At 32.6% G+C, this 12,971-nt stretch overlaps 1 protein-coding gene across 1 annotated transcript in view; it reads right to left on the minus strand.

The window, feature by feature from the left end:
* Positions 1-1,323: 1,323 nt before the first annotated feature.
* Positions 1,324-12,971, minus strand: part of LOC128987893 (protein sidekick-like) — a 172,168-nt gene continuing 160,520 nt past the window's right edge. Inside the window, exons 20-32 of the mRNA XM_054408975.1 lie at positions 12,009-12,320; positions 11,459-11,639; positions 11,019-11,234; positions 8,651-8,847; positions 8,336-8,532; positions 7,600-7,839; positions 6,896-7,099; positions 6,623-6,764; positions 5,939-6,217; positions 3,527-3,684; positions 3,168-3,330; positions 2,354-2,643; positions 1,324-2,037 (exon numbers count right to left, since the gene is read on the minus strand). Coding sequence (XP_054264950.1) covers positions 1,789-2,037; positions 2,354-2,643; positions 3,168-3,330; positions 3,527-3,684; positions 5,939-6,217; positions 6,623-6,764; positions 6,896-7,099; positions 7,600-7,839; positions 8,336-8,532; positions 8,651-8,847; positions 11,019-11,234; positions 11,459-11,639; positions 12,009-12,320 — 2,828 coding nt within the window. The 3' untranslated portion in view covers positions 1,324-1,788. The remainder of the gene's footprint in view (positions 2,038-2,353; positions 2,644-3,167; positions 3,331-3,526; positions 3,685-5,938; positions 6,218-6,622; positions 6,765-6,895; positions 7,100-7,599; positions 7,840-8,335; positions 8,533-8,650; positions 8,848-11,018; positions 11,235-11,458; positions 11,640-12,008; positions 12,321-12,971) is intronic.

Below are 12,971 nucleotides of genomic sequence, written 5' to 3' on the forward strand. Positions count from 1 at the left end.
ATTACAGTAATTATCGCATAGGTTTGAATAAAATATCATACTAAGACTGTATGATTTGATTATATTCTATCAAAAACTAAAAAATATTGTCATGAAAAAATATCTAAGGCGAAAGATTTCATGGTTGTTAAGTATTCAGCATCATATGATTAAGATAGATATAAAATGAAAAGCCATATCAGTCTCTAGTTCTTAAATTACCTCATAGACAATTGCAATAGTTCTTTGATATAAATACACTTGGTTAGGTAATAGCCGTCCACTTTCAAGAAATTATAATGTAGTGGACGGAAATTGATAACCACTAAAAATAACAATCTGTCATAATACACTTGAACATTGTAAGAATACCTGTGAACACAGATTGATGTGTAAACAATGTTTGTAATAAGTTTACTACAAACAAGTTTAAAATAATACAGTGCTGTTTTACGTTTATAATTGTATACCTTAGAATATACAGTATGATTTACTAGATATCATCCGGCATCACTTAGTACCATCTTACACAGTCGTGATAAGTCTAAAAATTAGCATAACATTGCACGTCAAGAAAAAATTAACTTAATAATTGTCAACAAAATTACTTTCCCCCACTTAAACTACCAAATTTGTAGCTCTCATGACATTTAAATGAACAAACAATAAATAGATCAGACTTTTCTAAATTCTAAACCAGTCTACAACACATGCGACAGTGCTCGTGCAACTAGAGGAATGATTACCTTACTACATAATGTTGTCTTACAATAAGTTTAGAAATGCATTTTAAAATCTATAATTACAATATTTTACAATGTTATGGTCATCTCTGTCACAATTGTTCTAGGAAATTAGAACAAAGAGTAATAAATAATATACAGACCAAATCTATACATGTTCTATTTAGCTGCTTATAGTATAAAAATATAACACAGCATAGCTGCCTCAGACTTTTTGACTTAACGGCCGCTTTACTTGCGGTCTCCCTTAATACTAGTTTGAGGAAAGTAAGGATTAAAGTTTGATTCTCAGTGTATAAATGTACAAAATGACGCTAACATTAATGTGTTGAGACATCTCCACTGTAATTAAGATACAGTTTTGGGAATCAGTGATATATACAAATAAATTTTATATTATACAATTTTAATGAACAGTTTCTTACAACTATAACATAACTTATTTGTTGTTTGATCTTAAAACTGGCACACAGAAAGTATAGAATATATACTTACACGCAGCTACTTTAAGTAAAATTAATCTCACTTTTTAAATCTAATAGAAATATAAAATGATTTAAAAATTATATTATTCATATAATATAATTATATTATATAAATAAATCAAATATAAAATATGAATTTTAAATGTTAAACCAATAAACAATTTACTCAATTTTGCTAATGTTCAATTGAGGTAGATTGTTTTGTTTTAAGAGAGAATAATTTCTATCCATGGAGTCCTAAATGCTTTCCAAACAACTAGCAAAGTATAATTTTGTTTCTTTTCTTACATTGTAAAAGCCATTTGTAACTAACTAAATGCCTTAATAAGGTTGGAATCTTATAGAAAATGCATTAATAATACTTTTGACTTTTATTCAACCCTATTATTTTTAATAGAGTTGAAGTTCTTTTAGACTTTTTTTTATATGTGTAATAGGAATAAAAACTGAACACATTCAAAAATTATAAATAATAACCAATCTAAATTCCACTGTTTCCCAACGTAGGTATATATACACAATGATCACATTCAACATACTTTCACTATAACTAGAACTATTTACATTGCACGTGTTGGAGATCATACAAAGGATGAGAAGCCTGGTAGAGGTGCGCGACTGCGGGCCATGTTGTTCATGATGATTTGTCCTCCGTTGAGACTGACCACAGCACTGCCACTACCCTCAGGTTCTGAGTCTGTGTAACTAGAGTAGTTGCGTACAGGCTTCTGTCGCTTCCACGACTGCCGCAGCGAGTCGTTCACATTGGCGTAGTGATTGACGAACGAGTGTGGATCCGAGCGCACACTCTCATTCTCACTTTCTGAGCCCTAAACATCAACAAAAGAGGTTTGTGATGAGCATGTTAAACACAATATGTCACTTAGAATTTCCCAAGTGGGTTGGAAGTTGGAAGGGTTAACAAAAAATGCACAATAAAAATGTGGTTTATGTGCCCAATAGAGCATTCCAAAATGGTTCAATATTTTGTTTAATAAACTTTAAAATGTTGAAAATATTGTTTCAAAGCCAAATTATAACATAATTATTTAGTGGAACTTTGATAACAAAACCTTTAATAACAGTATAAATGTTGGGCCTATTTTTTTTTAAGAGTATAAAATTACAATTAAAATAAGCACACACCTGTGACTCTGAAGAGCTGATTTCCGAGGGTTTCTCGGTGACGCTGCTGTCGTCAGGGTTCTCGTCGTAGCCCTTGAGACTCTCCTCGTCGCTGTGGTAGGCCACTGAAGCAGGAGAGGGGCGAGGGGGAGATTTGCCCAGCATCGGAGGACCGGGGGGAGCCAGATGTTTCCTAGCCAGAGTGCTACGTTTGCCCAATGTACCTCCTCCACGGTACAGCTCCATGGCTAGCTGCTGGCGGTCATCAATGTCCATAGCCATAGACTCTTCTAGGGTCTTCTGTGCTTCTTCTGAAAATTATGTTAAAATAAAATTTAAGTCAAAACATAAGAGAAAAATATATATACTAAAAACAAGATTTGAGATTTTGCAAAATAATATATTTTCATACACAATTTGTATTAGTGTAGTATCATATTAAAACTATTAACAAAAATACAAAACAAGATGGCACTTTGATATGGAGAAATTGCTTTGCAATGCTAGCGTTCAAGACAAATATTTTTCCCCTTATTGTGGTTTAAGAAATACAAAAAAGGCACAAAAAACTGTGATCAAACAAACATCTACAGATTTGTAATTGGATATTGTCAGTAAATGTGCACAATACTACCATACAAGTCACGAGTATAATATATAATTTTTAAATCTTATTTTATGAAGTAGCATGATTATGACTTAATTAATAACATTTTACAAAGGTCTAACTAAATTCCAAATTAATGATTCAGTTATAACTTATTTGGATAAAGTTGTTACATCTACTGTTTAACAAATTAGGTAGAAGAGCTTAAATTATTAGCATGACACTTACGTTTGTATTTATAACTCTTGCTTTTAACACAGAGGACGGCAACCACCATGATGATGATGACAATCGACGCTGCAGCCAAAGCTACCATGAACCATGTCTGGCGGTAAAAAGGCTTCATCTGGAGGTATCCATATTCTAGGTAGAGCTTTGATGGCGTCAAAACCTAAAAAATATTAATCATAGTTATTATTTTCCTTTTAACAAAGAGAATTATTGAACTTACACGTAGAGTTTAACAACTTTTTTTACATAAATGAAACATACTAACCACGTCATCAGAGTAAGCAGGATAACTGATTAAACATACCAACCACATCATCAGAATAGGCAGGATACGGTAACTGATAGAACATACTAACCACGTCATCAGAGTAGGCAGGATAGCTGATGCCATATTTGTTGTATGATATCACCCGGAAGGTGTAGGCAGTAGAAGGCAGCAGACTCTGGTAGGATATGGCAAACTCCTGCAGAGGACCATTACCAGTGCGGGTCACTGTAGTCCATCTGGTGTCATCTGGAACACAAACATACTATATTAGTCAAATACAACAAAATGAGCTATCGCAAAATTAAACGTGAAATTAAATTGTTAGAATAAAATTAAAGGTACCTGGAAGCAAAAAAAAAAATTCATCAAAAAGAACAAATCTCAAAAGACCTTAAAAATACAATTTCATGAATAAATATTTAAGTTGAAGACCTATAAACACATTATTTATTTACCCTTACAACTGATCTTAATATGAATGTCTAATATTGTTTCATTAAATACCTAAAAATTACATCATTGTGTCAAGGCCAATAATGTTGAATCTGCTAAATCTTTAAAAGAAGATTTAGATATTAAATTGGAACCACTGAATTTGAGAATAAAATCTTGAATTTTATATCTATATATATATATAATTTAGTTTATAATATTTTAATTTGTTCAAGTCATTAAATAAAACAGAATTCCAATAGACCATAAAGGCTTTTAGAGCAGATTAGACGCAAAATGATTTGAATTTTAGTAAACAACAAAAACACATATATTTTTCTATTATCATTTCAGTTTTGATCATCAACCTTGCTTAGAAATGTTGAGTGTGTTAATAATGTCAGTAAGGCTCAAGTGAGCCAATCTCAATAGGTATATTACATAGATGTAAAATTTATGATACGGATATTACCATTATTTTAGTTGTCTTGCTTCTTACATTTTTTGTTCGCATGGTGATTAAATATGTTAGTTGCAAAGTTATAACTATACAAAAATGCATTTTAATATTAATTGATTATATAGTTTATTATTAATGTATCAAAAATAAAAATATTAGTTTTCGAGATGATTCAAAATAAAAGCAAATATCAGAGAGAATAAATTTCAACTGTATCTTCTACATTAAAAAAATTGTTTTGGATACAAGATTTAAGAATATATTTTTAAATATTTAGAAATCCTTAAATTTGATTATAATTTTTAATTAATTTTACACTTTAATACACTATGTGCAAGATTAATATTGGTTCCGTTTCCGTATTATATTTTTAAAACATGTTAAATATCAATATTTTCTGTATTTATTCAAACAACATTCTTTTAGATTTTTAAAACATAAATAGTGGATTTTTTGCTGCTGTTTATTTTTTCTACAATATAATCAACATAATGTTGTTCCAAAAGTTCTACAGCAAAAATTATAGAAGTTTTAGTTACATCAGCAATCAAACACATTAGCATTAAAAAAATGTACATTTTTCTAACAAATCACACACAAAAATCACACAATTTAATTGTTACTAATTTATACACACTTAAATCTAAGCTCTATTCTGCTATATCAAACAGGGAGGGTCGGACATGGTTTATTACAGATCTCTGAAAACATTTTAGTTACATAGGATGTTGTTAGTTGATGTAAACACCTGCTATGACAAAGGTTAGGTACATTTCTTTAAACAAAATCATATTTAGATAGTAAACTCAAGGCATGCAATGTGTTAAATTAAAGCATAATGTGCTAAACACAATTAAAATCGCATACTAAACTTACACCGCTGCCATTCTTCCATTACTGCTATGGAATGTAAAACAAAAATGCAAAAAATTATTAAATAAAATCAATCAAAAACATACCTTAATGGCAACACAATGTTAAACAAATAAAAAAGCATAAATTAAAACTAGCAGAAGCCTAATTTATTAAAATTTGTTAAGTGATAAGGAACTAATTAGTTTTGTTATATTTTGTTAATAACAAGGAAATATTGTGTATTGATTTATTGTCGGTCCAAAATAAACTCTTCATACCTGCATTATAAGAACAGTTTTTGTAACATTATGTTTAATTGTATAATAAACAGGTCAGATTTGCTCAACAATACTGTGCCAAGGGAATAATAACTATCCTACAGTTATATTTGGGTTAAACAATTGAGATAATACTAATTTATTATGAGAATACAAAACAATAAATAAATCAGACACAGATAGTCCATGAACTTGTACATACTGCTAATTAATAGTAAATAATTACCAAAAAACGATATCTTGATTAATAGTATATTTTGCAAACCCTTTTAACAGAGAATACATTTGCATTTATTTCACAGCATATCTATCTTTTTTGTTGTTAAATACAAAATATCAGTTACATACAAAAATAGAATTTTTGTTGTGAATCGTTAACAAGAACACAAATTAACATTGTAGATTAGTAGTTACTGCCAAACACCGACACCATTGGTAGTTCATATAGTCAGTTAGATATGTAGCATCATCTCACCTTTTCTCTTGCTCTGGAAGTAGTATCCCAGGATAGGTCCTTTCCCCGAGGCACCGTTCACCCAATGTAGCTCCACGGATGACACAGTCTTGCCAACAGTAAGTTCCTTGGGTCGTGTTGGTGAACCTTCTTGTGGTCCGGTTGTTACATTTCCTTTCACAGCAGGTCCGTAGTCAATGGTCTGAGCTCGCACAGTGAATGTGTAAGTGACTTCCTCCTCAAGCGTTTGCACCAACAGACTTTTATCTGACACCTTTTGCTTCACTTGTTTGCTAAATCCTGTGAACAGAATTGGTGTGGTGTTATTAACAAATATATTTATTACAAACTTGTTTTATTAAAAATAAACACTAACTAAGTATTGTGATGTGAAGTAAGTAATGACTTAAATAAAAAACTTGGTTAGGCCTACTTAAAAGTTGTAAAAATATTCAATTAGCCTTCAATGAAAACGAGGTTTTGTAACATTCATAGTACCTATTATATAGTTTTTTCTTTTACCTACAATACAAACCAGTTTAATTTAAAGTGTGACAGTTTGGAAAGAAATGTTTATTCAATAATAATAACAATTGACTTTTTCAAGTAAAAAAAAAAAAACTCACACATGCTACACAAACTATTATTTTAAATATATTTACAGTTAAATGATAAAACAAGTTTTATATTAAAGCATGAACTTACGTTCATTTTGCTCTGCAGTTTCATAAGTAACGATGTATCCAATCAATTCTCCATTCCGCTTTTTCGGTGGGTCCCAAGATACAAGCAGACTGGTCATTGTGATGTCAGAAAATCTCAAATCTCTCGGAGGTCCAGGAAGTCCCTGTAAATATCATTAATAATTAAATATACAAAACGAAACAGATTAATATAAAACTAACTCATAATTCTTTATCGGATATGTTTGTATCTTACCCACTTACTTTTAATTGAATGAGTTGTTTGATTTCTTACCTGTAGAGTTTTGACAACCACGGGTGTAGACCTAGGCCCGTCACCAGCTGGGTTGAATGCTAGTATCTGTATCCTGTACTCAGTAAACTTGTCCAGGAACACCAAACTGTGGCCAGTGTAGGACGCAGGCACTACCTCCAGCTCCTCCTCTACCTTGTCCTCAGGATCTAGCTCTTGTGACAGCTCTGTGGCCAGGTAAAAGATCTGTGAACACAATCAATGTGCTGAGTTTTTATTTATTTACAAACATGGGCTTGGTTACTTAAGAAATCAAGATGATCAGTCAACAATTATTTTTCAAGAAATTGATTCGTTCTATTTCTATTTTCTACACTACATTTTCACTTACCCTTTTAGCTGTAATTAGGGGTAGTAAAGGGGTAAAAGTGAAAGGATTATTTTGTTATGCATTTTACAGGGTAGGTGGTACAGAACACTCCCTGGTTGTGGTTGATACAGATGATATGTCTGGGTAGGTGAGTGGTTTGTGCTCGCTTTATTGCTCACCAAATTTGAAGGTTGCTGATTTCATCCAAAAAGAGTTGGTTCTGAACCCAGATGTCAATTGTAATTGAGTTTTTAACTAATAATGCTACCTATAATGTAAGGGTGATGCTGGATATTAAAAAGATCAGGATTTGTATTTCTGTTTTTTTCTTCTTTCAATAAATAAAAAGGCACAAAATACAAAATAATGCCTATACCTTGTAGCCAAGTAAGTCTCCGTTTTGTTCCTTCTGCTGGGGAGGCAGCCAGTGTAGGCGTACCTCAGTAGAGCTGACAGGTTCAGCAGTGACACTCCTAGGTCGCCCTGTAGGGACCGCCTCACCCACGTACACTGCTACAGGGGGTGACGCCGGCCCAGCACCCTGCGAGTTGAATGGCACCACCACGATCTCATAGTTGTGGTCCCGGGACAGCTCTGTCAGTACCACCGATGTTGTCTGTAGACAAGACAGATGAAATGTATACTGCGGTTTACTGGTAAGGAGTTTGAAGTTGAAAAAATATCTTATATACAGATTCAGATTGTTTGAAAACGATTAGTAATAGTCCAAGGGGGGTTTCATTGTTATTAAAAATAAGTAAAATATTATCAAAATTTTACCACAGTTAGATACAATTTTTTGTACTATCTTACTTTTAAATTCTAGGACACTAAGATCTAGCCCGGAACTGTTTTCCCATTACTACCTAACCCTACAGGTTGCGGCAAAATGTCGTAGTATATCTCTTATCTTCGATCAGTAATTAAACAAAATCTAAACATGTAAAAAACCTGTAAACAAATTTACAAATAACAAGACACACACTGTTAGGAGAAACATATATTTATAGTTGAACAAATCATATATTTATAGTTGAACAAATCAATATTTAACTGTAGGACGAATAAATTATTTAAATACATCATTTTAAGCAAATGTTGTTGTAACATACCTTAATTCCCTTGACCTCTTGTTTGGGTGTTGCCTGTAGTGAGGTAGGGAAATCAGACACCGGTTGGAACACAATCCTGTATCCTCCAGTCTCAGGATCACCAGACCAGAAGTTGTCTGGGATTGCTGTCCACTCTACTCTCACACTCGTCGTGGTTATTGGGATCACTTTGACATCACTGACTCCCTTACTGGGAGCTGCAAAACAAAACAAATAATCACCACACATAAAATAGGTAACCAACTAACATTAGACATAATTTAAACATTTTATGAGCATATTTAATGACAAGTTTAACATATTTAATGAGAGTACCTGCAGGTAGAGTCCTGACTTGAGAAGACTCAACACTCCAGCCACTAGGTCCAATGTCATTGGTTGCTTGTATTCTAAACCTGTAGCTTGTGTATGGTTTCAGCCCTGTGGCAGTGTATGATGTTACTGATGGGTCAACTCTTTCTTGTACTGACATCCAAGGTCCTGAACCCTCGGCCAGCTGAACTGTGTAGTACCTGAAATATTCATCTCATTTAAAATACAAATACTTCACTTCTAAACAATGTTATTTTCAGTGTTGGGGAAGCTACTTTTAAAATGTAGCTAGCTACAACTACTGCTACATTTCCAAAAAAGTAGCTTAGCTACAGCTACAGCTACAGTTCCGAAAAAGTAGCTAGCTACAACTACAGCTACAATGAAATGTAGCTACAGCTACAATTTTAGCTACTTTTCCAAAGACGTTACTTTTTTTCCACGCACATTAGGTAAATGTAAAATTAATTGCAACTACATTTTTATTGAACAAACATTTAAACAAAAATGTCAGTATTGTATCTAACATTACTTGGAAAACAAATTATTCCTAGATTGTGTTTAATTTGTTGGCATTATAAAACTAACATTACATCAACAGAACCAAATAGTTGGGTGCCCCGTCCTATTTAGAAGGCTACTTATTTAAATATTGCATTATTTTTAAGCATCTTATATGTAAATTTCATTAAGTTCAAAGGACATACAACCAAACTATATTTTAAAAGCTCATTTTATTTATTTAATATAGATTCATTTATATATGTCTTATATTATCAATTAAGACCAATAAAACTGTAAAACGATTATTTAAAATACTTTTTTGTGTTACAGAGCCTAGCCTACTGAAATTGGAGTTTATTGCCTTTCTTTATTTTTAATGTTAAAACGACATTGCTATAACTTTTAACCATAGTGATAAGTTACTTGTTCTATGAATAACACTTTTATATGTCGAGAAATCGTCCTTTATTGTCATTATGCATATAGGGTAAATTGTGCTTCAACCTAGTTGGTGCAGAAAACAGTATTCAGCAACTTATCCTGAAATCGGCTTTTAATTTAAACATGTTGAAAATTGTAAAGTAAAAATAACATGTAGGCCTACTTGGCTATGTAACAAGTTGGCTATAGTAGGCTTGTTCTTGCAAGGACTAAACAGATATATTCCTAATAATTGAACTTGGAACTTTGTATTTGTCTTAAACCATAGCATAGCCTAGGAATAGTAGTATACAAGAGCTGTTAGCAGGAGCAAACTATGCTATTTTTTCAATGCAAGTTTCATGTTATATGGAGATTTTTACAATTATCATGTAGTCTAGGCATATCTTAAATCTCATCACGTAATTTCCTCTTTGTTAATTTAGTAAACATTTGAAAAATATTCGTAATCTAACCAAGGAAGGGCTTGTGATGATGAACCACAATCAACAGCTGAATCAAAGGTTAATAGACCAGCTTTCTCATTATTTTAAGGTTTAGTGTTGGTGTCCATTAGAACCCAAGTTGAAACACTATCGATATAATAAAGAAACTAAATTGATTACTAATTTCCCTGCCAACGACTTGCAAGCATTCAATAGCTTCTCTTGTCACCGGTAACGTTTAAACGTCGTCTGCATCTAGCGATTTTATTTTATCTGACAGTAATCATAGAGTAGTAAATTGGAAATGAGAGCCAAAAATGTGGATAACACTCATTTAATGGCCTCCATGTCCACACAACGTTGTAATAGGGAATGAAACGGCTGCAACCAGCTGTATGAAGCCAAGAAAGTAGGCCTAATTTTTTTTTAAATCTCAGTTTGATATTGAAAGAGGTTGTTTCACGTAAGGTTGAGGTTATGATAAAAATCACTATCTCAAACAATGTTAATGTAGCGAGAAAAGTAGCTAAAATTCCGCTACAACTACTTTAAAAATGTAGCTAGCTACAGCTAAAGCTACGAAATCTTAAAAGTAGCGTAGCTACAGCTAACGCTACAAAAAAAGTAGCGCGCTACTGTAGCGTCGCTACTTGTAGCGCGCTACTTCCCAACACTGGTTATTTTAATGTTACACACTTGGAAACGATTGTCTCAAGTCAAAAGTAAATGTTTCAAAACAGAAATTAAAAAAATCTATATTTATTTTTATAATTGTATACCCCATATAACAACTCAAAACTGAATAATGAAAACTAGATCAAAAATTAAATATTAACCAAATAAAAAAATTTAATAAGGTTTAACATAAATGCTTTATCTTGAAGTAAAATGTCAGCAAGTTGGAAATAAACTAACAGTGAATTTACATGAAAGAAATAAAACTCTAAAATGTAACTAAAATCCAGTCATCATTATCATGTTAGGATGAATACTTCCTGTACCTAAGAGGAGCATATCCGTCGCGGCCGGGTGCCCAACTGAAGGTGATCTGAGTGGCTTGCACCTGACTGCGGCTAAGCTGGGGAGCTGACGGGGGTTGAGGGTTCTCTCTGTTATTAGTGGTGTAGACAAGAGCCTCTGTGGACTTTCCCCATCCCAGCCTGGTCTGGGCCGTCACAGAAAACAGGTAGTACTGTTCTGGCTCTAGCTCAGTTGCCCTGAAAAAGTAAGAATAAGGTAATATTGTAATCTATAATTTCAAAGATATTATATAATTTAAAAACCATTGTGCTGACAAAAACAATAAAGATATTAAATAGCCGACTCACCAAATTTAGTTAAATAAATTACATTGGGCCATTAAACAAACATGATAACTGCACAGAAATATTAAAGCAGATAAAGTAAATTTTAGAGAAAAATAACAAATGTTCACACCAACCTGTATGTTCTATCTGAAGGTGGGAACTCTCTAGAGAAGTTGAGACTTCCAGTTGCTTGCAGATGGTAACTAACTCTGTATGCAAGGATTTCTCCATTAGGCTCCTCTGGAACATCCCAGATGATCCTGGCTGTTGTTAGAGACACGTCTGGGAATGACACATTCGATGGTGGTCCAGGTACTGCAACACAAACATCAAAGTTGTACACTCTGAGATAATATGTTTTTCATGATCTATTTAAATCTAAAAAATATTCTGTAAGAAGATAGCCAGTTTTAAAAATTTTTAAGTAAATTTAAAAACAAAATTAAAAGTCAATCAAGCATTTTTTAAAAATTTAAATTAGTTGATTTAAAGCACCATCTAGAATGTTTGGGCACCATTTTATAGATATTTTACAAATGCTGTACAATGGGTGGTGCGTCATTAAAATGATTTCTTCAATCCGTACATTATAAGCCTCAATCTCATTAAAAGCTGAAATAGTAAAAAAAAAAATATTCTGAAACATGCTTAAAAGGCAATTTTTAAATTTGAAAAGTAGCCTACCATCCTCAAAGGTCTGGACCCTGACTGGTGGAGTGCTGAGAGTGCCGTCTCCCAGCCTAGTGTACGCCAGCACTTGTATACTGTAGACCACAAACTTGCGCAGTTCAGTCAGAGTAGTGGTGAATGTTCTGTTGGAGGGTATGTCCTTCACTTGAGGAGGTAGTGGATTCCGTGGGTTTCCAGTCCCGTAGATCACTTTGTATCCCTCTATCTGGCCGTTCCTGTGCTGCCTCGGCACATCTCCCCAACGCACTACGATCGTGGTTGAAGATGTTGCGTTGGCAGCAACATTCATTGGCCCAAATGAAGGTACTGAAAAATATTTGGCGTTTTACATTTGAAACTCTTGTATGGTCATTAAAATTTTTCCTTTGGTTTAAAATTTATGTACAAAAGAATTTGTTGTATTGTATCTTAAAAACATTTCACATCAATGATAGTAAAAATGATTTTTTTTTGTTTATTTAACGAAACTGGTAGTAAAACTGCCCTTCAAACCCAAAACATAAGAGATTTAAGAAACAATAATGACATTTCACAAAAAAATCTACTCTACTCCAGAGAATATTATTAACTAGACAAAACAGAATTTGTTAAATAAACAAATCATTAATTCGTATATAAATTTGTTGTTATATAAAAAAATAAAATTATAATGACAACAGTACATAATCAAAGTTGGATAGATAAGAAAGGAATATATTAACATACAGTCAAACCCCGGTTAACCGAATTCGGGTTGACCGAACCGAAACCCGGGTTAACCAAAACAGTTTCATAAAATAATACAGGGATAAAATATGTTTTATTAAGTGGTTTAGTTTAAAATATTTTATAAACCATTGTAACATTTTTGTAACTGAAATAAACCACTGTATTCTAGCCTATATAGACATTGTTTTAAATTCATTTTTCGTACACACCGTGGTAATTCATATCAATTAATTCAATTAGACTATATTT

This window comes from Macrosteles quadrilineatus, unplaced genomic scaffold, assembly GCF_028750875.1.
Source record: "Macrosteles quadrilineatus isolate MER2022 unplaced genomic scaffold, UCM_ALF_1.0 Scaffold_2__2_contigs__length_208266976, whole genome shotgun sequence".
NCBI classification, from domain to species: Eukaryota; Metazoa; Arthropoda; class Insecta; order Hemiptera; family Cicadellidae; genus Macrosteles; species Macrosteles quadrilineatus.